Source organism: Echiichthys vipera, assembly GCF_963691815.1.
Source record: "Echiichthys vipera genome assembly, chromosome: 18".
NCBI classification, from domain to species: Eukaryota; Metazoa; Chordata; class Actinopteri; order Perciformes; family Trachinidae; genus Echiichthys; species Echiichthys vipera.
In genome coordinates this window covers 5,053,420-5,076,586 of record NC_139843.1, presented here as the reverse complement: position 1 = coordinate 5,076,586, position 23,167 = coordinate 5,053,420, and the positions used below count along the sequence as shown (strand labels likewise).

Sequence of the window (23,167 nt, the reverse complement as noted above, 5' to 3'; positions counted from 1 at the left end):
GTCGTACAAGTGAAAACACTTGAAGCAGTTTCCACCAAAACCCACCATTCAGTGCAGGATTCACCCACACAGTGCTCAATCTTTACCACCTCTTAGAGAGCCGTAGCAGTCAAGTGTTTTCTCTTTCTTTATTTCATGTATGTAACAACTAACCTGCATGTCACTGGACTGTGGGAGGAACAGGAAACACAGAAGGGCCCAAGCTGGCCACCTGGTTCCCCTCTTGCTGTAAGGCAACAAATAGTAAACAGTATAGAATGAATCAGTTGCACTATTATATACAATTAGGAAAAGGTATAGTATTTCACTCTGAAATGTAGATTAAAAGCATAAAACAGCATATATTGCATATGCTTAAATGCACATGTCCTTCAAATTTGTACTTCAGTACTTGAACAAATGCACTAAGTTTCTTTCCAACACTGTAAATGAAAGATTATGGAAACACTGGAGGAAACACTGCACTGCACACTCACAGTGTTGTGTTGTGGTTCTCCCTGCTGACAGAAAACTAAAACGCAGCTTACCTCTGTCTCATATTCTACATTTGAGTTGTATTTATAAAGTTAGCTGCTGTGTCTCCATGGTAACGGTGTCACGCCGTTACTGCTCCCCTCAAACCTTTTTACACTGGTTCCTACCAGAGACACTAACTGTTACCGTTGAAGTGAACGTGAACACGGATTATGACATTTCCCTAAAGCCCCATAATCACTGAAGTGAACATGAACCATGAGCCACAAATGTCCTGAATACTCTGAACCCGAAATGGTGTTTTTCAGACGGACGCATCAGGAGAAAACGGACTTTGATTGAGACCTGTTTCTGTCCCAGCTACAAAGTCTCGCGAGATTTTCAAACAGCTAAGCTAACCAACGCCTCATATAATTATGTTTTTCATTGATAAACACGACTGTTGTCTGTGTCAATATAATGTTGGCAAAATGAAATATAAATAAATTATGTACAAATAACTTTCATTAATAAACTTGAGGTTCACAACACTTTAAAACGAGACCACGCCCGTTTACGATACCGGAAGTGGTCGCCATTTTGTTCCGTTGTCGCTGTCTGAGGGTCGGTATCTTCTGTTGAGTGAAACATGTCTCGACTCCAAAGGCTGAGAGAGTTAATGAACCAGCGGCGGGACGCGGCTGTGGAGGACATCTGTGGGCTGTTTGAAAGAACGATAGACGAGTACGAGGAGGATCTTTGTCGGTCACGAGAGGAGAACCTGCGACACCGGAAACTACTGGACGCTGTATCCAACCGCCAGCTTCGGTTACACGGAGCAGGTTTGTTCACTTTACACGTGTTTACTTCTGTTAACAGCTCATCCTCACCCTTCTCACATAGTTTATTAAAAAGATTATCCGCTTCCGGTTTTCACAATCAGGACGCTGAAGCTAGCATCTTCATTTCCGTTGCTAAGCGACCGCGCATCGGCTTTCTGCACCACTTACTGTTGTGAACACATGTTAGACATTTATGAAAGCTTTATTCTAACTCTAAAGGGGAGATTTCGGTGCTTTTTCACATGTAGCCCACATTGAACCAGGTCCAGGTCAAATCCACTTTACCTAGACTTGTCCAAGCTGGACTACATTTTACTAGAGAGGCTAAAGTTTCTATAAAGCTCAGTGGATTACATCTGATTGTTTGCATTCATTATAACTGGTTCAGTTTGAGTGCTGGTCTGTAACGTGTGTGTGTTTCCTTCTGTCCTGCAGACGTCCAGCAGCTGTTGGTGGATAAAGAAGAGTTTGCCCCTGAGGAGGATGGGGGGAGCTCCAGTCAGGACCAGAAGGACCCAGAGCCCCCACACATTAAAGAGGAACAGGAGGAAGTCCGGACCAGTCAGGAGGGAGAGCGGCTCCAAGGGCTGGAGGAGGCTGATATCACTCCTGTCTCTGTGAAGAGTGAAGATGATGATGAGGCGAAACCTCAGCCCTCACAGCTTCATCAAAGACAAACTGAACAGATGAAAACAGAACCTGATGGAGAGGACTGTGGAGGACCAGAACCAGATACTGATGACCACACTGGAGGCTCTTCTGAATCAGAGACTGACGACAGTGCTGATTGGAACGAGACCAGAGAACCTCAGTCAGGTCTAAACTCTTTGAAAAAGGAGAAAACAGTCTCTGTCAGTAAGAAACCATTTAGCTGCTCTGAGTGTGGGAAAGGATTTGGCAAAGGTAGAGATCTGAAAGCCCACATGGTGTCTCATGAAGGAAAACTGTTCAGCTGCTCCGTGTGTGAGAAATCTTTTACACAGAGCGGAAATTTAAAGAAACACATGAGAGTTCACACAGGAGAGAAACCTTTCAGCTGCTCAGTCTGTAAGAAATCTTTTACACAGAATAGCCATTTACAGACTCACATAAGAGTTCACACAGGAGAGAAACCTTTCAGCTGCCCAGTCTGCCAGAACTATTTTGTACATGGTAGCAATTTAAAGAAACACATGAGAATCCACACAGGAGAGAAACCTTTCAGCTGCCCATTCTGTAAGAAATCTTTTACACAGAATGGACATTTACAGACACACATGAAAGTCCACACAGGAGAGAAACCTTTCAGCTGCTCAGTCTGTAAGAAAACGTTCATACAAAGTAGCAATTTAAAGGAACACATGAGAAACCACACAGGAGAGAAACCTTTTAGCTGCTCAGTCTGTCAGAAACATTTTTCACACAATGGAACTTTGCAGAAACACATGAAAGTCCACAGGAGATAGAAAACCTTTCATCTGCTCAATGTGTGGTAAAGAATTTGCAAAGGAGTTGATTTTGCAGTTATACTGTACTTTAATTCTCATACATGAGGCAAAAACATTTACCGTAATTTCCGGACTATAAGCCGCTACTCTTTTCCCTCGTTCTGGTCCCTGCGGCTTATACAACGGTGCGGCTTTTCTACGGCTTACGGTAACCAGGGGCGCGCACTACGGAGGATGCGCGAGACCGAGGCAGACATCTGGCGCCAGGTAACGAGAGCAAAACAAAGAGTAGGAGAGCGTCAGCGACAGTTTGCGCGAAGGAAGTGTTCATGCAAACACCCTCAACATGGAAAACAAACGGAGAAGTGCATATGATGCTGCTTTTAAGTTAAAGGCTATCGATCTGGCTGTCAAAGAAGGAAATAGAGCTGCTGCACGTACCTGGTTGGTTATTTTGATAACGTAAACGGCCGCGGGACTGCACTTTTACTGCCGTGTTACAGGCGAGCACTTTGTATTACTTTGCACCGTTGTATTATTTGTACTCTGCACGAATGCTGTTCGCCATGTCAAAGATGTGAAAGTTTGATTGAATGATTGAAAGATTTATTGTTAATAAATGGGACGCTTTGCGTTCCCAAACAGTCATCTCTGTCCCGACAATCCCCTCCATGGTAGCAGGAACCCCTATATACTACGGTAATTACACATCAAAACGCCTGCGGCTTATAGTCGGGTGCAGCTTTTATATGGAGCAATCTGTATTTTCCCCTAAATTTATCTGGTGCGGCTTATAGTCAGGTGCGCCTTGTAGTCCGGAAATTACGGTAGTTGCCCCGTTTGTGGTAAAGTGCCATTCAGCTGCAGCTGAGGGATATTACTGTGGAGGACCAGAACCAACCAGGAACTCAGATCCAGAAGTCTGAAGAACAGTCAGTTCCAAGACTGAAGACCCATCTATGTCATGGAAAACCAGGATCGAGGTGCATAAATATTACAAAAAAAACATGCAGATTCCTTTGTCCCACCCATGAACTGGTATTTATATAGGACGTAGAAGAGAACGTGCAGACAGGACCTATATACATGCGACAAAGGAGAGATGTTAGTGCGAGGGGGCTGTCAGTGGCTGGCGCCCAGAGCAGTTGGGATACTGGCGCAACTGCACCTCAGCAGGAGATGAAGTGGCAGCTCTTGCAGCCACCACTCCACACTCCACACTCCACACTCCAGTCATGGTCAACACCTAGATTTGAACCAGCATCCTTCCAGTTCCCAGCCAACTCACCTATGGACTGAGCTACAGCCGCCCTGCAGCAGTTCATGAGAAATATTTTGATTCTGTTTCAAACCACAGACCTTTAAAACAAACCTGAATGTAAACAAAATGAGAACTGTAGAATAAATAATCCAAATTCTCCATGGAGAAATACAACCCTGATAAAACTGTCAATCTGAATACTGGATCTTTAACTAAAATAAAATGATTTCACCTTGGAACCTTCTGTCTATGAAGCGCCAGTGGTAACCACTGGCGCTTCATAGACAGAAGGTTCCAGGTTCGCATCCCGGCTGGGTTCCCTCTGAGTGGAGCTTGAATGTCCTCCCCGTGTCTGTGTAGGTTTTCTCCGAGTTCCTCCTCCCACAATCCAAAGACATGTGAGGTTATTTTATGACTCCAAAATTGCGTAAAATCGTAGGTGTGAATGGTTGTCTGTCTCTCTATGTGCCCTGCGACAGACTGGCGTCCTGTCCAGGGTGTACCGATGTCACATGAGATCGGCTCCAGCCGCGACCCCCGCAGTTGAAGATGAATTTAGAGCACAGTAATTAAAGTGCCTAACTTTTGGACAGTTTTCTATGACTTTTCCAGACTTTGTAGTATAACACGTTTAGAAAATATTGTTCTGATGTATATTCAGTGGAATCTTAACATTAATAAGTCAATGACAAAAGGACGGATTTCCTGCATTTATTGATGATTGAGTATTTGAGGTAAACCATTTACTGTTGCACCTGTTTCACTTTTATGAGACGTTGGAAATAAAAGGCAAGTTGTGAAATTAATACAATTCATTTTAAATGTAAAAATAGTAATTCTACTTTAATCTAGCAACTTTATTTATTGTCTTTTTACGTGTAAAACTAAATATTTTTCACATAATGTTGGATAACATCTTTCCATTAAGAACAACTTTACTTTTAAATAAAAACAAAACAAACACTTGAGTGATCAGACAAGACGCATGTGATGCTTTACTTTTATGTAACAAATACATGATTAATAATATTTTATAATGCACAGTGGTGATTCTCTGAACACCAGACAGATCATTTACAAAACACACCTTTGCATATTTCTGTTCCCTTTAAATTCATCTCCATGTCTCACTGAGATCATACTGGTTAGTTTCAATTGAAGGTTTCTCTATAAAAACTAAAAGAAATCTAGCTGCAGAATCAAGAGAGGTAATAGTGTTGGCAAAGGATTCCCTCAAAGAGTTTACTCTCTCTCTCTTTCTTTGATGAATTGTATATGAAAGCACCTGCAAGGCCTGAATTTGAACTGGCTGAACCAACGTCAGATATCAAATTCTGCAAATATTGCTAAAATTTTGAACCATTTCCATAACAGAAACATTAAAGATGGGGATGGGCGTGAGTAGTTTCCCCCTGAATTACTCAAAAGGGCCTCCTCGTGGGGGGAAATCTATTTTCAGAATGCTTCCATCTATCCGTGTCCTAACAGCGAGCGAGCATCTGACTATCGTGTCGCATTAAAGTTGCTTTATTCTTGTGTTAGGTTAAAATGTTTTTTGTATAATTGCACTGTCGTGATTTGCTGCTCTGTGTGCCTTGAATTTCCCCCCGGGGACAAATAAAGTTTTTTGAATTGAATTGAATTGAATTGGTAGTGCGCAAGAGTTGAGATGCGCTCGTTATGGCGGCCTCTTTGGCGAAGAGATGTAATTGCAGGGGAGCCTCTGGGCCCTCATCTCCCACAGTTCCTTTGGGAAACTGAACACTGTCGACTGTATGACGCCAGTGGATCGGCAGCTCTCACCTGCAGCGAGGCGGCGTGATGCCTTCACATGCTCCACACTGACAGAAGGTCCAAAGAGAGAGAGGGGAAACGGTGTAAAGAGCGTCACTAACTGTGCGGCGCATTCGATTTTTAGCGTGGGAAAGTCGCACAGGTGTTCAGATCGTATTTCTCTGCAAAGAGGCAAATACAAGTGCGTTCATTAATGGGTCATGTGACCAATCACAATTGTTTCACTCACTCTTTGATCGACAGGAACTTAACAGAAAATAAACTTTCTGTCCCAGATCCTGTTGAATATGCACAGACTCCTGAAAATCAGCAACATTTCCAGTCCACCTATATGTTTCACCTTATTTGAATCTCTGTTCTTCAACAACACATTTATTTCGGTTTGAAATGAGGGGGTGTGGTTAAGACAACTGACCAAAGTTCAACTCGTTCATCCCGCTGAGGTAAGAAAACTCCAGTTCTCTGATAACGGCGAGGAATCGATTGCCAATCCCTCATTAAAGACTTGCCAGCTGTGTCGATTCGTCCCCGTGTGAATGAAAGTGCTTTTCCAAATCCTCCTTCCTCACAAACCCTTTCCCGCAGACGCCGCAGCAGTGCGTGCTCTCCCCCTCGTGGGCGCCCATGTGTTTGGTCAGCGAGCCGCTCGCCGTGAAGCTTTTCCCGCAGACGTTGCACAGATACGGCTTCTCTCCCGTGTGTGACCTCATGTGGATCTTCAGAGCGCCGCTCTTGTAGAACTTCTTGTCGCAAACGGCGCACCGGTGCGTGGACTCTCCGGTGTGGATCATCGTGTGCGTTTTCAGGGTCCCCCGCTGCCTGAACCCTTTCCCGCAGGTGCTGCAGAGGAACGGTTTCTCCCCAGTGTGGATCCTCATGTGAGCCATCATGTATTCTTTGAAGCTGAAGCTCTGACTGCACACGCTGCAGACATACGGCTTCTCCCTTGTGTGAACCCTCATGTGTCCCATTAGGTTTCCGTTCTGAGCGAACGCCTTGCCGCAGACGCTGCAGATGTACGGCTTCTCTCCCGTGTGGGTCCTCATGTGCATCTCCAGCTGTTTGGGGCCGTCAAAGTGTTTGCCGCAAACTTCGCAGTCGTTCGCCCGGATGTACGTCTGCAAGTGAAGCCTCAAGCAGTCCTCAGACTCAAAGTGTTTCCCGCACACTCCGCAAAGCTCCGTATCCGCCTCGTCTTCTTGCACGTGCTTCAAAAACGACGCTCTGTAGCAGAAAGACTTGCCGCAGACCTTGCAGTGGTATTTCAGATGAGATACATCTTTGTACTCTTTATTTTTAGGTTTGTTTGATCTTTTTGATCGTGACTTTTGTAAACAACGTCCGTCTTTGGTCTCGTCCTTCTCGCTGTCTCCGTCGTCAACGTCACTTCCTCCACTGTCCTTCCACTCCTCATCGCTGACGCCCACTTCCCTCTCAGCGTCAGAGCCCTCTGACTGTTTGTCCTCCTCCATTTTTTGGTCCCCGGCGACGTTTTCTTCGTCGTGGGTTCGTAGATGCGCCTTCAAGCTCTCGTCAGAGTCGAGATGTTTCCCGCAGGCTCCACACAGATCTGAGCTCTGTTCGTGCGCCAGTACGTGTTTCAGGAAAGAGCGTTTGTACCGGAAAAACTTTCCACACACGCGGCAACAACAACTCTGTCCTGTCTCTTGGCCCTTGTTCGTTGTAGGAATGTTCATTTTGTGTTTTTTCCTTTTCTTCCCTGCAACACTTTTGAGGAACGACCTTCCACACAGTTTGCAACAGTCCTCTCTCCGTCTTTGAATCGTTTTTCTTTGGTTGGATTTGAGATCTTCCTCATTCATCTCACCATTTTCATTCACAGCCTCTGAGGTCTTTGAAGCGAGAACATTGGGGTCACTTGGCGGCGGCGTCTCGGCTTCCATGCCCTTTTCTGCGCTCTGTGTTTGGGGGAGTTGTGAGCACTTACAGTGGATGAACTCATAATCTGTCTGTGTAGACGCGTCTTTAATCCGTGGTAGATTTGATGTTTTCTGGACCTCACTGGAGCTCCAACTCTGCTCAGACGTAACCGTCTTTACCCAGTCCGACCCGGAGAGAGGGAGTCTGTCTGCAGGGTGGATCGAAGAGAAAATCAACATGGATTTACAGGAAACTGAAATAAATACCCACACCAAGGCCATAACAATATTCCCTATAAGCTGTGTGTGCATAAGCTCCAAAAGTAGGGGTGGGAATCTCTACTTTCACCAATATCACTTTCATTTTTTGTGCCGTGTTTAAGAAATATATTAAATTAACACAAAATGGTTCCAGCATGGGACAAAATCACTGACAGCCTTAAAAGAACGAGTCATTCTTTCAATATAAACATGACTAAACGTATAATGTACCTGCTCTGTGTACATTTGTCTCCGCTTTCAACGTGGCGTCCAGCAGTTGGCGTTGGCGCTGGATCTCCTCGTGGGAACTGCAGACATCTGCCTTGGATTCTCCGATCGTCGTCTCCAGGATCTCAAAGATCTCGTCAGCGACCACCGACAGCCGCCTGTGTACGGCCGCCCTGCACGGTTCAGGGGGCAAATCTGCGGGACGGGAAAACTAGTTTAAAGTTTTAAAAGTACGAATAATTACAAGAATAATTCAAAATAGATATTTTAAGTGCAAATTATAATATATTTTCTCAGGGTAACTGAAAGATATACTGTTATTATTATTTTTAATTATTTATTTTTTTATGACATACACAAAAGAAAACAAGAAAATAAATATATCTGGGAATAAAGACATTTCAGTATAACATACCATACACACACACATATCTATATATATATTTTTTATCATATTTAGTCAAGTTTTAATCTAAAAGTTTGAGCATATTAGTCTTAGTCAAAGAAAACAGTAGCTATTTTAGTCTTTTGACATTTCAGGCAATCCATTCTAGCCAAAAATCCATTTTCCTAAGCATTGACAGGAATCACACACACACACACACACACACACACACACACTCACACTCACTCACTCACTCACACACACTCACTCACTCACACTCACTCACTCACTCACACTCACTCACACACTCACACACACTCACACACACTCTCACACACACACACTCACACACACTCACACACACCCTTTATTGGATCAGTTTGACACACGTGCTTTAGCGCTTCCGTATATTGTTAGTAAATATTGTATATTGTATATTGTTAGTTGCGTTCACGGACCTGGTGTGTGCAGCAGCTTCTTCTCCACAGAGCTCGTGATCAGCGCATCCAGCTCCTCCTCAGCCGCCGCCAGGCTCTCGGCCACCAGCGCCCTCACCGCCTGGAGTCTGGACATCACGGGCCGAAAAGGTCTCCCTTCAACATTTACACACCCCGTGGTTCTTCAAGAGCCCCTGGAAACACACGCTCCCCTCCACAACAACACTGACACTCAGGCTCAGAGTGCTTCCGGGGTCGTCTGCCTTAGAAACCTTACAGGTGATGATGAAACAGCGCCACTCTCCGTTCATAAATGGTATTACAGCGGACTGGAGACACTGCAGCTGAATGGAAGAAGAAGAAGACTTATTACCGTATTTCCTGCACTATAAGGCGCACCTAAAAACCTTCAAACTTCTCAAAAGCCGACAGTGCGCCTTATATATGAAAAAAGTTTCAAAATAAGCCATTCATTGAAGATGCGCCTTATAATGCGGTGCGCCTTTCATTCATTCATTCATTCATCTTCAACCGCTTATCCCGGAGTCAGGGTCGCGGGGGGGCTGGAGCCTATCCCAGCTGACATCGGGTGGCTCCACCCTGGACAGGACGCCAGTCTATCGCAGGACACATAGAGACGAACAGAGACAGACAACCATTCACACCTACGGGCAATTTTAGAGTCATCAATGAACCGAACACCTGCACGTCTTTGGACTGTGGGAGGAAACCGGAGAACCCGGAGGAAACCCACGCAGACACGGGGAGAACATGCAAACTCCACACAGAAAGGCCCCAGCTGGGATGCGAACTTGAACCTTCTCGCAGTGAGGCGTCAGTGCTAACCACTACACCACCGTGCAGCTACGGTGCGCCTTTTAGTGCGGAAATGACGGTACTTTATTATTATCCCGCAGGGGGGAATTCAATTTTTTCACTCTGTTATTGTTCAGGTTACACACACAGGCCCGAAATACACACACACACAGCGAGGGGGCTGCATATTGAACGGCGCCCTGAGCAGTTGGGGGTTCGGTGCCTTGCTCAACAGCACCTCGGCAGTGTCCAGAAGATGAACTGGCACCTCTCCAGCCACCAGTCAACGCTCCATTCATGGTCCACACAGGGACTCGAACTACTACTACTGCCGCCTCAAAATATTTAACTAATGGATATCATGATGGATCTTCCCCAGTTGGTTGCTTACATTAAGAGAGATGTTTTTTGTATTACAGGTTTTTTGAAATTGAATGTTTACATATGCAAATGAGGCATCATCTTATGAAAAATGCACGTTTTTGCATACGTTTCCAGAGCTGAAATGTGAATATTTGAGAACAGGAAGGGTCAAATTTAGTTATTTTTTTGTTGACACATAAGAGTTAAAGGTTTTTATGGAGGGGGTTTTTAATGGATCTCTTTTTATCTCTCCATAAAACAGAAAATAATATATTTTTATTGTGTTTTTAGGAATAAAATGTCCTATAAATCAGGCTATGAATGATATGTGAACAAACCGCTCTGTGAGGAGCCTTCAGAATAAACATAGTTATGAAACGGTGACGGTCTGATGTATGAAAGTGCTGCTGAAGTGGAAATTTGTGCATAAAGAAGACATTAGGAGTACGATCGATCAAATACTCTTCAGCAGCAGTCAGAGGACTTTATCACTTTCCATTCTTTTTTCACCTTCTCTCATTTAACATTTCCTTTGTCTTCTTCACATGCTCTTATTTAACATCAGTGGCTTTCCCATATTTCTAAGAGTCTGTTCACACTAATATAGAATAATAACATTACAATAAATAAGTTTGAAAGTTATGTGATGAGGCCTAAATATATTATTTGAAAGTCTGGCCCCGGCGGTGTCTGCTTAGACTTAAACTTTGACTGATGTTGGTACTTTTAGACAATAATTATTGTTTAAAATAATATTATTCTCTTTAAATTCTGCAGAATCGAGTCTTTTGCATTGAGAAACAGCAGCAGCGACTCACTTTTCCATGCCTCGGTGGTCATCAGGGGGATGTGACCAGTGTTTTATGCAAAACACAAACAGACAAATATTGAATGTTCAGGTTGCACCATCTCTCTTACAGCTGTGTGACGTGTGGATCTATGTCATCGCAGCATGTCAGGCTAAAGGCCAGGGCTCCTGCTGCAGAGTTAATCATTCATATCTCACTCTGGCTTTGCCAAAAATCATGGTTTTATCTTTATGAGCTTATGCAACGGGACTTAACGGGACACGGACGGGGTTTGTTTTTCTGTTAAATGACACATTTAGGGAATAAATGTTGTACTTTAATAACATTAAATGATGTTGGTGTTCACTGAAGTAGGTATCATGATAATAACGCACTGCATTATCTGGAAGAAACTCCCAGAAAACTGCAGGTTTGCTGCAACTATTAGTTCAAAAATGAATTTTCCAACATGTAAAGAAATGTAAAAACAAACACAAATACTAAAAACACACAAAACAAAATTACAATGAAATGAAATGACAGTAAATTATGCACAAACTCAAACAGTTCTCAAGCGTTTGGAAAGTAGGATGAGGTAAAAACGTAAAAATACTCATAAATCAATATAAAAATATTTGAAATCAAAGCTGAAGACTTTTGTTTGATGCTGCTTTTTACTAAAACGAAATAAATTTTCTTACACTGCACTGTAACTTCTATTCTTGTATTTTATACAAACTATAACTTGTTCTGTTTCACAACTGTTTTAGTGTTTTTTAATGTTGTATATAAAGCACTTTGAATCACCTTGCAGCTGAAATGTGCTTCATGTCTGAGCATTTATGTGGTACGCTTCATATCACGACCGTCCTAACTGGCTCTCCATTGAACATTTTATTTTGTGTACATTAGATCATCTTCTTTCCCAACTTAAGGCACAAGGGGATACAAATTCTGTCAGATTGTATTTCAGGTCAGAAAGGTGCAAATGATCTTCTAGCATCAAATGTTTTATTTATTGTATACTTCAGATCATGATAACCTTGCTGATTATACAGCTTCTTATTAAAACATGAGTATAGTTCCTCTTTATGTAAAAGATTGATGCATGTGATTGCACGACACAGTAAAATATGCCTTAAGTTTGGTATTTGGTCACAATTATGTTCTGTTTTGAGCCAGAAGTGACCATATTGTGACTCAGGGGATGAGCGCTAACGCCAAACGCTAAACGCTAAATGCTAAATGCTAAATGCTAAATGCTAAATGCTAAAGAGGGAAACTTTGCAGATTTTCAACCAGCTGACACAAATCATCTAGTGGCCTCTGAGCAGGGAGCTCCGGGTGCTGGTGCCGCTCATCTGCAGCGACACAGAGCCGTTTGAAAATCAGCAAACCTCCCCTTAAAAAATTGCCAGCTAACGCTAGCAAGCTAGCTTGGTTAGCCAGGTGCAACTGAAGGGAGCATACCTAAAGGACGTTCCCCGCTTTGTATGTGACCGGGGTTCCCGCCCTGCCCAAAAAAGGTCCGATGTTCCCCAGTCTGTTATTTTTTCCACCATCAGTGCCGAATTCCACAGCATATAGGCTTATGTTAACCCTAACCCTGACCCTAACCCTGACCTTGGGCACCGCGTTTCACATCGAAACCTAACACAATGCTGAATTAAATCAGTTAAGGCATAGGCTCATGCGACCGGCGAACATGACCCCCAACTGAACTGACATTTTTAGGCAAACCAAATAACAGTAAAATATGAAGCGAGGCATTAAATACATTTTCAAGACATTTTTTATTAAAAATATTCAAAACAGTTTCAAAAATACTTTTTTTTATAACATTTAAAATACATTACTAATACAACTGAAATAACATTCTGAGAGTTGTAAATGAGGTTCAACACAGCAGCTGCAGCTCGTGTGTTCATCGTGTCTGAAACAATTGTAATTATTATACTTGTGCTAAATTCAGAATTGGTCTTTGTAAGTGCCACAGGGAGTCCGGGATAGTGCTTTCACTTAGTGTCACACAGAGTTCAGTGTCCGAATCACATCAGTGACAATTCCCCGTTGATCTCATCGGCTTCTCCGGGAGATCGGTTGGACATATGAATGCAATAAGCACCGTTTCATTAGTCTGTATAATCTGCGCTCATTCCTCACACTCCCTTCTTGTTCTGCAGGCTCAGAGCTCCGTTCACGCAGTACGGGATGATGCTGACGGTGACCAGAGGCACAGTGGCGCTCTTGCAGAAGGACAGCAGGTAGAAAAGGGCTGCGGTGTGCGTGGGAGGCTTGAAGGAGTCGAACAGATGCAGCAGGAACAGAGAGCTGACGACGCACCCGGCTTTGACCAACCTGCTGCTGCTCTTCTTGGTCTCGGTGTAGAGCGGCGAGTGCAGGCCCAGGCCCAGGCCAAACAGGGTGCCCATGTTGCGCAGGAGGCTGGCGAAGGGCGTGCTGTCCAGGTGGACCCACTCGGGCTTCACGCACCACTTCTGGGCTTTCTCCAGGGTCCACAGCAGGTCAACGCCCACGGCTTTGAGCAGCACGTAGAAGCCGACGGCGAAGGAGGTCAAGAAGACGGTCGTGTAGAAGTATTTCTTCATGCTGGCGCTGTAGATCCACTGAGTTCTGTTAAAGGCTTCGGCCACGATCATACCTAGAATCCAGCAAAGCATCCAGGTCAATATCATGCGTTATATAGGGAACATAAGAGCACGGGCTCCGCGGTTGTTCTCATTACTGACCTGAGATAACACCAGCAATGACTTGGTGGGGGAAGTGGGCGGCGATGAAGACCCTGGAGAGACAGACACACACCTGGACTCCCCAAAACAGTGTCCACAGAACAGCCTTCAGATACCTGTCCAGAAAAAAAGCAGAGCATTTTGATTCTTTTATTTTGAAGGGCATATTTAAATGCACAATATGTCATTTTCTCTCACATGGGGACTCTCAGTCAAAACAATAACAAAAGAAGGTTGAGCGGCCTTCATGGTTCAGGAGGTGTTTCCCAGGCTATGAGGAAGTGCACTGGGGTTTGAAACTAATTTGACCCATTGGCCAAACGCTGTGTCCAGTGTTCCCTGATATACATATATTTTTTAAATGAATAAAAAAAAATACTGAATAAAGTTCTGTGTTATCGCATTAAAAATCTGCCTTTTTTCAGGGGACACAGACGAGCTGCCGTTTGCTCAACTTGTTTCTCTGATAACTTTTTTTTTCGCTATTTATCGAAAGCTGAATTATCCGCAGAGGTCTCCTTTTCACCGAACCATATGGACTGGTGATTATCACATCTCATCTTCAGCCTCTTATCCGGGGTCGGTCGCAGGGGCAGCAGCATTAGCAGGGGACCCCAAACTTCCCTTTCCCGGGCCACATTAACCAGCTCTAACTGGGGGATCCTGAGGCGTTCCCAGGCCAGTGTGGAGATCTAATCTCTCCACCTGGTCCTGGGTCTTCCCCGAGGCCTCCTCCCAGCTGGACGTGCCTGGAACACCTCCGTAGGGAGGCGCCCAGGGGGCATCCTTACTAGATGATCCTGAACCACCTCAACTGGCTCCTTTCACGGATGGCTGAACTTCTCACCCTCTCTCTAAAACCGGGGAGACCAGGGAACAAAGCAGCTTCATGTTAAAAATCTCCAAGTTTCTCCGATGCTCTTTGGAAAAGGGGATGCTAACGTTTGCTCAGCTTAAATCCTTCATCTGGTTGAAATATAGAGTCAAAAACCACCAAGATCTAAGAAGCGTATCATGAAAAACGTGTCTTAAAACTGGATAAAACGTCCATTTATGAATTAATTCAATTCCAGATTTCTTTGGTTTGAACATTTTTGGAAACACTCAGGACAATAATCCACAACTCAGCTGTTTTAATGCAGAAATGTCACATATTCTACCTTTAAGTCCAACTGTTTGTCAACCTTTTAAAGCAATATAACAATCAACACAGTCATGAGAGCTTCAGCTGCCTGGACGTCAAAACAACTCTTGTATAATCTCCTCTTTCAAACCAATAGTTGTCCGGAGTCAATGATCAACCACAGCTCAGGACAGATAGCGTGTCCACTGTGATAAGCTCTGAGTGGAAGACAAGCGGTAAACAACGCCGGCGTTGACGAGTTCTCATGACTCACCAGTCCTTGTCGGAGGATTTCTTGCTTCCATATTTCTTCTTGCTGGTCATGATGGTGAGAATGGAGGTCACCAGGGTGTAGTAGACGCCTGCAGCTCCCATAGCGTGGCCAGAGGGGCTGCCTGGACCACACACACACACACACACACACACACACAAAAACAATGACTGCATTGTTCATTCATCACCTTCTCTTGGTTAAAAAAGATGAGAAACAAACATTTGATCTAATTTGAATGTTATTACTATTATTGTTTCCCCCTCTAAACCTCTCAGATGGCTCAAAGAGGTCAAACTAATGTTTATTATTATTAATATTTCACAAAAAACAAAGATTAAAGAGAAAAAGACTATAGATTTATGTAGCGGAACTCAACTAAGCGTAAATGCTACTTATATTACATTATATAACAACTGAATGCAACATATGATCATTTATCAGTCAGAGGGACCAAGTACTTTTACTTTAGACATTTTAAGTACATTTTTGCTGATAATAGTGATGCATTTAGTACACTTTTGAATGCACGGTTTTTTACTTGTTTGAACTGAATTGAATGCTCTCTTCAAAGCCACCAGACTCCATTTACACAGGACACAGGAGTTGCTGCTCGATCAGTTAGTTTATCCGTGTTACTCTGTGAATTTTGTGTTTTAAAATTTCAGGAACTAACAAAACTAACAAACAAACTAACCGATCAAGGCGGCAGTCAAACCAGCAACTCCTGTTTACTGTGAGGTTAAATGACAGTTTTCATCAGTGGAGTCTGGTGACTTTGAAGAGAGCATAGATACAGGCTTCAGTTCCCCCACGTAAACTTAAACAGGGCTGTCTGAGGGCAAGTCAAGTGGTGGAAATATTCCAAATACGGCGTACACTAAAACCAATATTGACTTGTTTTTAAGCTGACTTTTTTTAGGTGTTTAAAATACTTTTAGCTGCTTCCCCCATCCACAACAGTGCACTCTCAGTACTCCTGCCTGCTTCTCCTTGAGTCCCTGTGTCAAAAATATGCATCTGATATATAAATAAATGTGTTTATCAAATGAACACACAGTAAACCTGTGATATTCCAGGAGCGCGTGAGGAGCGGGCGGTTCACAGGAGGCCAAGCAGCTCTATTTTTTGCCCCCCGTGCAGGAACATCCAGCCATGCATGTACTAGTATATAGTGTCATTTCTCACCTGGGCCGGTCTCACAGGTCATGGGGTACTGCTCAATGTGAGGACGAACTGCGTTTGCATAGTGAGCCGTCTCGTGGACCCACCAGTAAGGCCTCTCCCCGAACAGAATCCTGAAGAAGACGACAGAAACATGCACCCCGTCACGGTCTGAGAAAGGAGTATTTGAAGAAGGTAAAACACTATTTAATACTCGACTCACCACTTGAACACCAGGTTAAGCCAGTCTCCGATCACGGCCACCCAGATGAGCTTGATGCCCACTGAAGAACGCAGCTGAAACCAAAGCGGGAAGAAGATGAAGAAGGTGTTCCTCAAATCAGCCGCCCAGGAGACCCAGAGGAACAAACCCTGGGCGTCCTGATAGTTGGTCTGCAGGTAGCGGGTGGTGCTCACACCAAAACCCTGCATGGCGTCCATTATAGCGTTCATCTTCAGAAAAAAAAAGAGGAGAGAGAAACCTCAGTGTAGGCGCTGCGAGACTGTTGCTGTCATGACCACAGCTTGGTTTTATACCTGAGGGACCCACCACTCAAACGCGTGCTCGTGCTGATCTTTGGACCTTGCACATGTGTAATAAAACACCAGGAGTCAGGAGAGTTTCAGGGGAGGTTTGTCACACAAACAAGTTGAAAAGATAGCGGGAAAAAAACGTCAATGTGGTATCTTTGGGACTACTGTACGCAGCACAGAGAGGAAGTCCAGTGGCTGCGTCTCCCAATAACGTCGATCACAAACAAACAAAAGTCAGAATAAGGTTTTTTTCCTTAAATTCATATTCTCGTCTATTGCCACAGAGTGATAATTAGTCAGTTATGTAATTGTGTTTCTTGATGATTTGGTGGAGTGGTCCATGTGTAGGTTACATAAGGGGATCAATGATTAAATGATTGGACTGAAGCGGAGGAGATAGTCGGTGATAAAACAGGAGATTGGAAGGTTGTAGGTCGTCTGTTAGGGACGTCCCTGCACATGATATTCTCTGTATGATAACTATCACTAATAAATGCAAATTACTTCCAGTTACAAGGTTACAATGGGAAGCATCGTTCGATTATGAATATTAATTTTTTCTTTATTTGATGCTCTTTTTGTTGTAGTGTTTACTATTGTTCTATTATTATCATCTATTATACATTATTATATATACATTATTGTGTTCCTTTATGTTTGCTTGTATCCCTGGACCTTGTGTAATACAAAGACAGGGGGGAAAAAAAGGTAAATTTATAGCTAATCGTGATATTTTACTGTCAACAAACAATGAAATCACAATTATATTTGGTGAATTTAATTTAAGTTATGTAGACGGGGTAGAACCAGATGAGAGAACACTTCTTTTTGGACTTGTAATATTTATTTTGTGTTTTTTTATGTTGTTCATGACAATTTGCGATATGGGTTTTTATATATATATTGCACAAAATGTCCAACGCCCCTCTGGTTCTCCGGCCTCACATTGATCAAATGATATAACAAGCTCAGAACAGAAGCTTTTTCATTATCACTGATCAGAGATTAAAAAAAAAAAGGTTTTCCTAGAAATGTAGAAATGTGGTCCCGTCAGAGGGGCCTCAAGGGGTGTAAAGGTTAAGGAACCCGTCTGCCCCGTCCCAAAGGCAAACAAATGCGCTAGCCTTGAGTAAAGTCCGATGGGGATCACACAGACGCAGAACAGAGAGGACTGCCTGGCCTGAAAGAGCTCGGACGGACAAAAAGACCCAGATTCAGTTCCTCATGCTAGGCAGGAGGTCGTGATATCATGGATCTTCTCCACAGCTGGGGGGTCGAGCTGGCGGCCCACCTGCAGACCACATACAGCAGGTACGAGGGCTTGTTCAGCCTGGCGTCCACAGTGGCCGACCTGCACACCACGTTCTTCTGCTTCTTCCCCATCTGGTTCCACCTGCGGAGGGACACGGGGCTCAGGCTCATCTGGGTGGCGGTCCTTGGAGACTGGCTCAACTTGGTCCTGAAATGGTAACAACTCAGTTCATCAGAATGTCGATCGGAAGAGAGTAAGAAAGATGCATTTTTTGAGTTTCTTGGTGGTTTCCATGGCAGGGTTCTGTTCGGGGAGAGACCGTACTGGTGGGTCCACGAGACCAAGTTTTATGGAGCAGGACCGGCCCCGTCTCTGCAGCAGTTTCCCATCACGTGTGAGACTGGACCAGGTACGGTTCAGACCTGCAGTGGATCACATGATGATTCCTGAGGAATGTATTGATTCAGTGGACTCGTCTTTACTCTGGTAAATAGTTTAAGGGATAGTTTGAATTTTTCTGAAGTGTGGTTGTATGAGGTACTCCTCCATAGTCAGTGTGTGACCTACAGCAGATGGAGGTCGCCACGCCCCCAGTTTGGAGTCGCAGGCAGCCAACAACCACACTTCAAATTAATCTGAACTATCCCTTTAAATGAATGCCTGTCAGATTATATTTATAGTGTACAGCAGGAGCTAATGGCTGTCTGTGAATGAATATGATGTCAAATGTGATAACTAGGTTATAAACTCCACCACCTTTGGCCCTTTATAGTGTTTTTATCTCTTAATTTGTGTAAAGAAATTAGAGATTGGATTGCACAATGTCTTCCTTTTTGTCCATGTTGCATTGGCTCCAGTTTTCTAGTCTGTACGCATATACTAACAATAAGTACATTTAAATGAGTTTGGCTGCTCAAGTTTTTAGTTACCAGTCACTAATTCATATTTTACATACAAACCATATGAATAAACTATACATAAACAGCATTTTTGCACTATATTGTTTTTATTTATTGGATAACAACACTGAAAATGAAGCTGTGCTTGACGAAGCCTGAGATTCAAACTCTAAGTCTCTTGCAGGAAGCCCTTCAGGTCATGCTATGGGTGCAGCCGGGGTCTGGTATGTGATGGTGACGGCGTTACTCGCTATAGCAACTGAGAAGCGCTGCCCCCCTTTACTTTACAAGTGAGTCCGTCTCTACAATCGTCCCCTGAACTGTCGTGTTTTCTGAACTTAGTTCGATTATTGTCTAAACCTGCGTGCACGTCATGTTCAGTGTTCACTCTCCGTCAGATTCTTGCAGGCAGGCCTGTGGATGCTTATGGGCCTGGTGGAGGTGGTGGTCTGCATGTCCAGGGTCTACATGGCGGCACACTTCCCACACCAGGTGGTCGCTGGAGTCGTTACAGGTTAGTCTGCTCACATAATCAAGGATTCATTCTAGAGATGTTTGGTACCATTTTTTCTTTCCATTAGGGCTACAACTAAAGCTTTTCATTGTCGATTAATCCGTTCATTATTTTCTCGATTAATCGATTAGTTGTTTGGTCTACAATGTTGATCGGTGTTTCCCAAAGCCCACGATGTCCTGGAAATGTCTTAGAGGAGGATTAAACTAGAAATTACTCATTTTAGGAGCTGGAATTTTTACTTTTTTCTCCTGCAAAGACGAGTCAGAGCGATTAATTGATGATCAAAATAGTTTCTGATTAATTTAATAGTTGACAACTAATCGATTAATTGTTTAATCGTCCTGAACTTGCACCGATCCGATACCAGCATGTCAAAAAATTTCATTATGAGCCAGATGACCTTTGGGAAAACAGCCTCTGAGGCATTTCTGATACTGACATCGGCACGAAAACAACTCTAATTCATACATTTATGTCATATTTGGCTCCACATATTACTGAGGACGTGTTCAGGTAGGATATCAGTGAGAGGCATATGCAATAAAACAACTAGTCACCTAAAAACTCTTCTTTTCCTCTGATTAATGAACTCTCTCGTCTGTTTCTGTGTCAGGCGTACTTGTGGCTGAGGTCGTCTCGAAGGAGAAATGGATCTACAGCGCCAGCATGAAGAAATACTTCTACACGACCCTCTTCTTGACCTCCTTTGCGGTCGGCTTCTACGTGCTGCTCAAAGCTGTGGGCGTTGACCTGCTGTGGACCCTGGAGAAAGCCCAGAAGTGGTGCGTGAAGCCCGAGTGGGTCCACCTGGACAGCACGCCCTTCGCCAGCCTCCTGCGCAACATGGGCACCCTGTTCGGCCTGGGCCTGGGCCTGCACTCGCCGCTCTACACCGAGACCAAGAAGAAGAAAACAGGAACCAGTTTCAAGATGGGATGTATTATCGTCTCCTTACTTCTGCTTCAGTTGTTGGATGGATGGACATTTTCCTCGGACAATATTGTGACTTTTTATATTCTGTCTTTCGGTAAAAGCGCGGTGGCACTTTTAATCCCAACCGCTCTGGTTCCCTGGGCGCTCTGCTGGATTTACAAGGGAAAGAGCGAGGACAAGAACTTGTGATTCAAGTCCAACTTGTTGTTTAAAGTCAGCCATTAAGTTTCAGATTGTTTTCTTTACAAGTTTAAATACACAAGGACATTTAAAGTTATTATACTGACCTGAACAATAAGGAATATGCACTGTAGTTCAACAGTTTGGTCATCCCTATGTTCCCCAGCTCAGTATCCACCTTAATATCACACATAAGACACACTTTACATCTGTCTTCCTAGTGTTTTAAAAGATCTACAAATGTCTCTTGATATAAACTAACAGTGTCAGAGTTTGGTGAAGGCTATCATTGCTGCCTCAAATGCAGTTTGAATGGTTAAAATCTGTTCAGCCACTGTGGAGATATATCATTGTCCAAAGTCAAGAAAACAGTCTTGCAAATTTGAATAATAACCCAGGGAACTACACATTTAACATTACACCATGGGGGTAAAAACATTGCTGAGAAACCATTTGAACAGTCTCATATTAAGAAGATATTGTGCCGGGGAAATACGGCTGTAATGTCTGTACGCTAAATATGAAGCTACAGCCCGCAGCTGGTTAGCTTAGCTTAGCAGGGAGCCCAAAATTGTAGATACAAACCAAACAACAACAAGGACTGTTCAGGCATCAAAACAGACTATAATTTGAATTTGAACAAGTTGTAACCTTAACCCCGTATTTCAACCTGAAACTTAGACCTTCATAGCTAACGTTAGCTAGCTGCTAGCTTAAGTGTTGACGATTGCGTAGTAGGCTAGATTAACATGGTTTGGTGGTAGTGTCTATCATCTACTGCCAAAAGTCCATATTCTATCTCATTACTTTTATTTGTACAAAAGCAGAAGTACAAAAACATAGATTTGTAGTTTTACAGGAGGTTTGTGCTTTTTTTGGTATTTCGCTGGTTGCTCGGTAACCTTATGGTAAAACCGTAAATTGTCTATTTCATGCTTTGATTTGTGTAGAGATTAAACAAATAAAATAAAACATGATACGCTGTGAATTTTAGAGATGCTGATAGATGGATTTTGTTAAATTTGTATAGAGTCTTGCTAGATGTTTCCCTGTTTCCAGTCTTTATGCTAAGCTAAGCTAACAGGCTCAATACTTAACACAAAGACATGGAAGTGGTATTATTAAATTGTTGTTTATTTGTCTCTTTAGCATCGTTTCTCTGTGCACGCATTGCAGCCTCCTTTAATGTCAGCATGTGAAGAAAAAAAAAAGATTTTTATACAAATGTAGTTAGCAGCTCAGCAAACAAGAGTTGATTTTTTAAGCTCAATGATGCTTTAGCAATGGAATAAAAAACACTTTATATAAAGACGTGTGCCTGTTTTACTGGTGATGTGCTCCTCTATCGGTTTTCTCTGAATGTCTCAGACTGATTAATTCTCTGGCAGGAACAACCATTAAACATTAACCAGAGCACGCTCCCTTCACTCGGCATGCAGTGCCACATAGTGACACAGCCGTTCACCACGAGCTTTCAAAAGAGGCACGTCGGGTCAAGGGGCAGAACGCGTTGCAGACAACACGTGTGTGTGTGTGTCCTTTAAAAAGCTCTGAAAGCAGCACATTGTTCGGGCGACACCTCAGAAAGGATGGACAGTAGAGATCAGGAGGATTGCAGAGACACACCTCTTCTAATTACATCATGAATTCTACGGCAGCTAAAGTCACTAAAGTATCAACTTATCGATTATGACCTGATAGGAATTTTAAAATATAACAACAATGCTTTATTTCTTATTTCAAAATGTAATCTTTGTAGGTATTTTGACATCTTTCTATTTCATTTTTAAAATTAAAATGTGGTTAATCTCAAGCTGTAAACAACACAGTAGACTGTTCTTGTTTTTGTACATCCTCGTTTCCTTTCCTCACTTCCTCAGCTCACGTCTCAATCCCTCCGACCTGAGATGCGAGCAGAGGAGTGGAGGCGACGTGCATTTAACAAAACCAGACCTCCGTGCTTCAGCGCCGTCATTATATCGCCTCTAAACATGCGTGTTTTCAGTTAATCTGCCTGATCAGACCTCTTCTCTGGACTGTGTAGGTGTGTTTAGACTGTAGATGTGTTCGACATTGCTCCCGACAATTGTTTAATTTCAAGGGTTATAAATTGTCATCAGGAGGATTCATTTGTCCACTATTATTTGTAATTTATGTTGCTACTCTGGCGTCTCTTTTTCTGAAATAATAATTGAGAAAAATCAACCTATAGAAAATGTTTAGCTGAGTGTTTGAAGTCTGCTGAACGCCACAGTGACATCTGCAGGCCAGGATGAAACCTCCTCTAATAAACGACGTTTTACTGTATTCTTTAACAGGGTTTCCACTCATTTTTAAAGATCATTTTCCAGGACTTTCCAGGATAGTTTCAGTGACGATTCAGCTGGTTTGAGACAAAGAGCTCACCCTGCATTAACGTGTTCCTCTGTGGAAGTCTGATTTAAAGATGTAAATGGACTTATACTTATATAGCGCCTTTCTAGTCTTCTTACTACTACTGCTGCTTTCAGTGTCACATTCACTAATAAATAAATACAAGTATTATCAAAAAAATGTTTTATTTAAAAGAGTCAATGTCTCAACATAAGACTCATGAGTTTTTACTGAAA

General features: G+C 43.2%; 4 protein-coding genes across 4 annotated transcripts; 2 read left to right on the top strand and 2 right to left on the bottom strand.

Annotated features, from left to right (window-relative positions):
* Positions 1–1,091: 1,091 nt before the first annotated feature.
* Positions 1,092–2,835, top strand: LOC310961183 (uncharacterized protein). The gene is made up of 2 exons (XM_083933173.1): positions 1,092–1,295; positions 1,731–2,835. The coding sequence occupies exons 1-2, from the start codon at positions 1,103–1,105 to the stop codon at positions 2,738–2,740; spliced, it is 1,203 nt and encodes a 400-aa protein (XP_083789299.1). The 5' UTR covers positions 1,092–1,102; the 3' UTR covers positions 2,741–2,835.
* Positions 2,836–4,995: 2,160 nt separating this feature from the next.
* LOC310961128 (uncharacterized protein) lies at positions 4,996–9,104 on the bottom strand (the record flags this gene model as incomplete). Its single annotated transcript, XM_083933094.1, has 3 exons — positions 4,996–7,866; positions 8,150–8,341; positions 8,990–9,104. 3 exons carry the CDS (start codon positions 9,102–9,104, stop codon positions 6,275–6,277), a joined length of 1,899 nt encoding a protein of 632 aa, XP_083789220.1. The 3' UTR covers positions 4,996–6,274.
* Positions 9,105–13,094: 3,990 nt separating this feature from the next.
* On the bottom strand, positions 13,095–16,696 carry g6pc1a.2 (glucose-6-phosphatase catalytic subunit 1a, tandem duplicate 2; the record flags this gene model as incomplete). Its single annotated transcript, XM_083933246.1, has 5 exons — positions 13,095–13,597; positions 13,686–13,801; positions 15,083–15,203; positions 16,268–16,377; positions 16,467–16,696. 5 exons carry the CDS (start codon positions 16,694–16,696, stop codon positions 13,095–13,097), a joined length of 1,080 nt encoding a protein of 359 aa, XP_083789372.1.
* A 1,330-nt stretch (positions 16,697–18,026) lies between these two features.
* g6pc1a.1 (glucose-6-phosphatase catalytic subunit 1a, tandem duplicate 1) lies at positions 18,027–20,567 on the top strand (the record flags this gene model as incomplete). Its single annotated transcript, XM_083933126.1, has 5 exons — positions 18,027–18,244; positions 18,329–18,438; positions 19,113–19,218; positions 19,327–19,442; positions 20,059–20,567. The coding sequence occupies 5 exons, from the start codon at positions 18,027–18,029 to the stop codon at positions 20,565–20,567; spliced, it is 1,059 nt and encodes a 352-aa protein (XP_083789252.1).
* Positions 20,568–23,167: the final 2,600 nt, after the last annotated feature.

Coding starts and splice junctions, on each gene's coding strand:
- LOC310961183 (XM_083933173.1), top strand. CDS start 1,103: ATGTCTCGACTCCAAAGGCTGAGAGAGTTAATGAACCAGCGGCGGGAC. Junction 1,296..1,730: donor GCTTCGGTTACACGGAGCAG/GTTTGTTCACTT, acceptor TCTGTCCTGCAG/ACGTCCAGCAGCTGTTGGTG.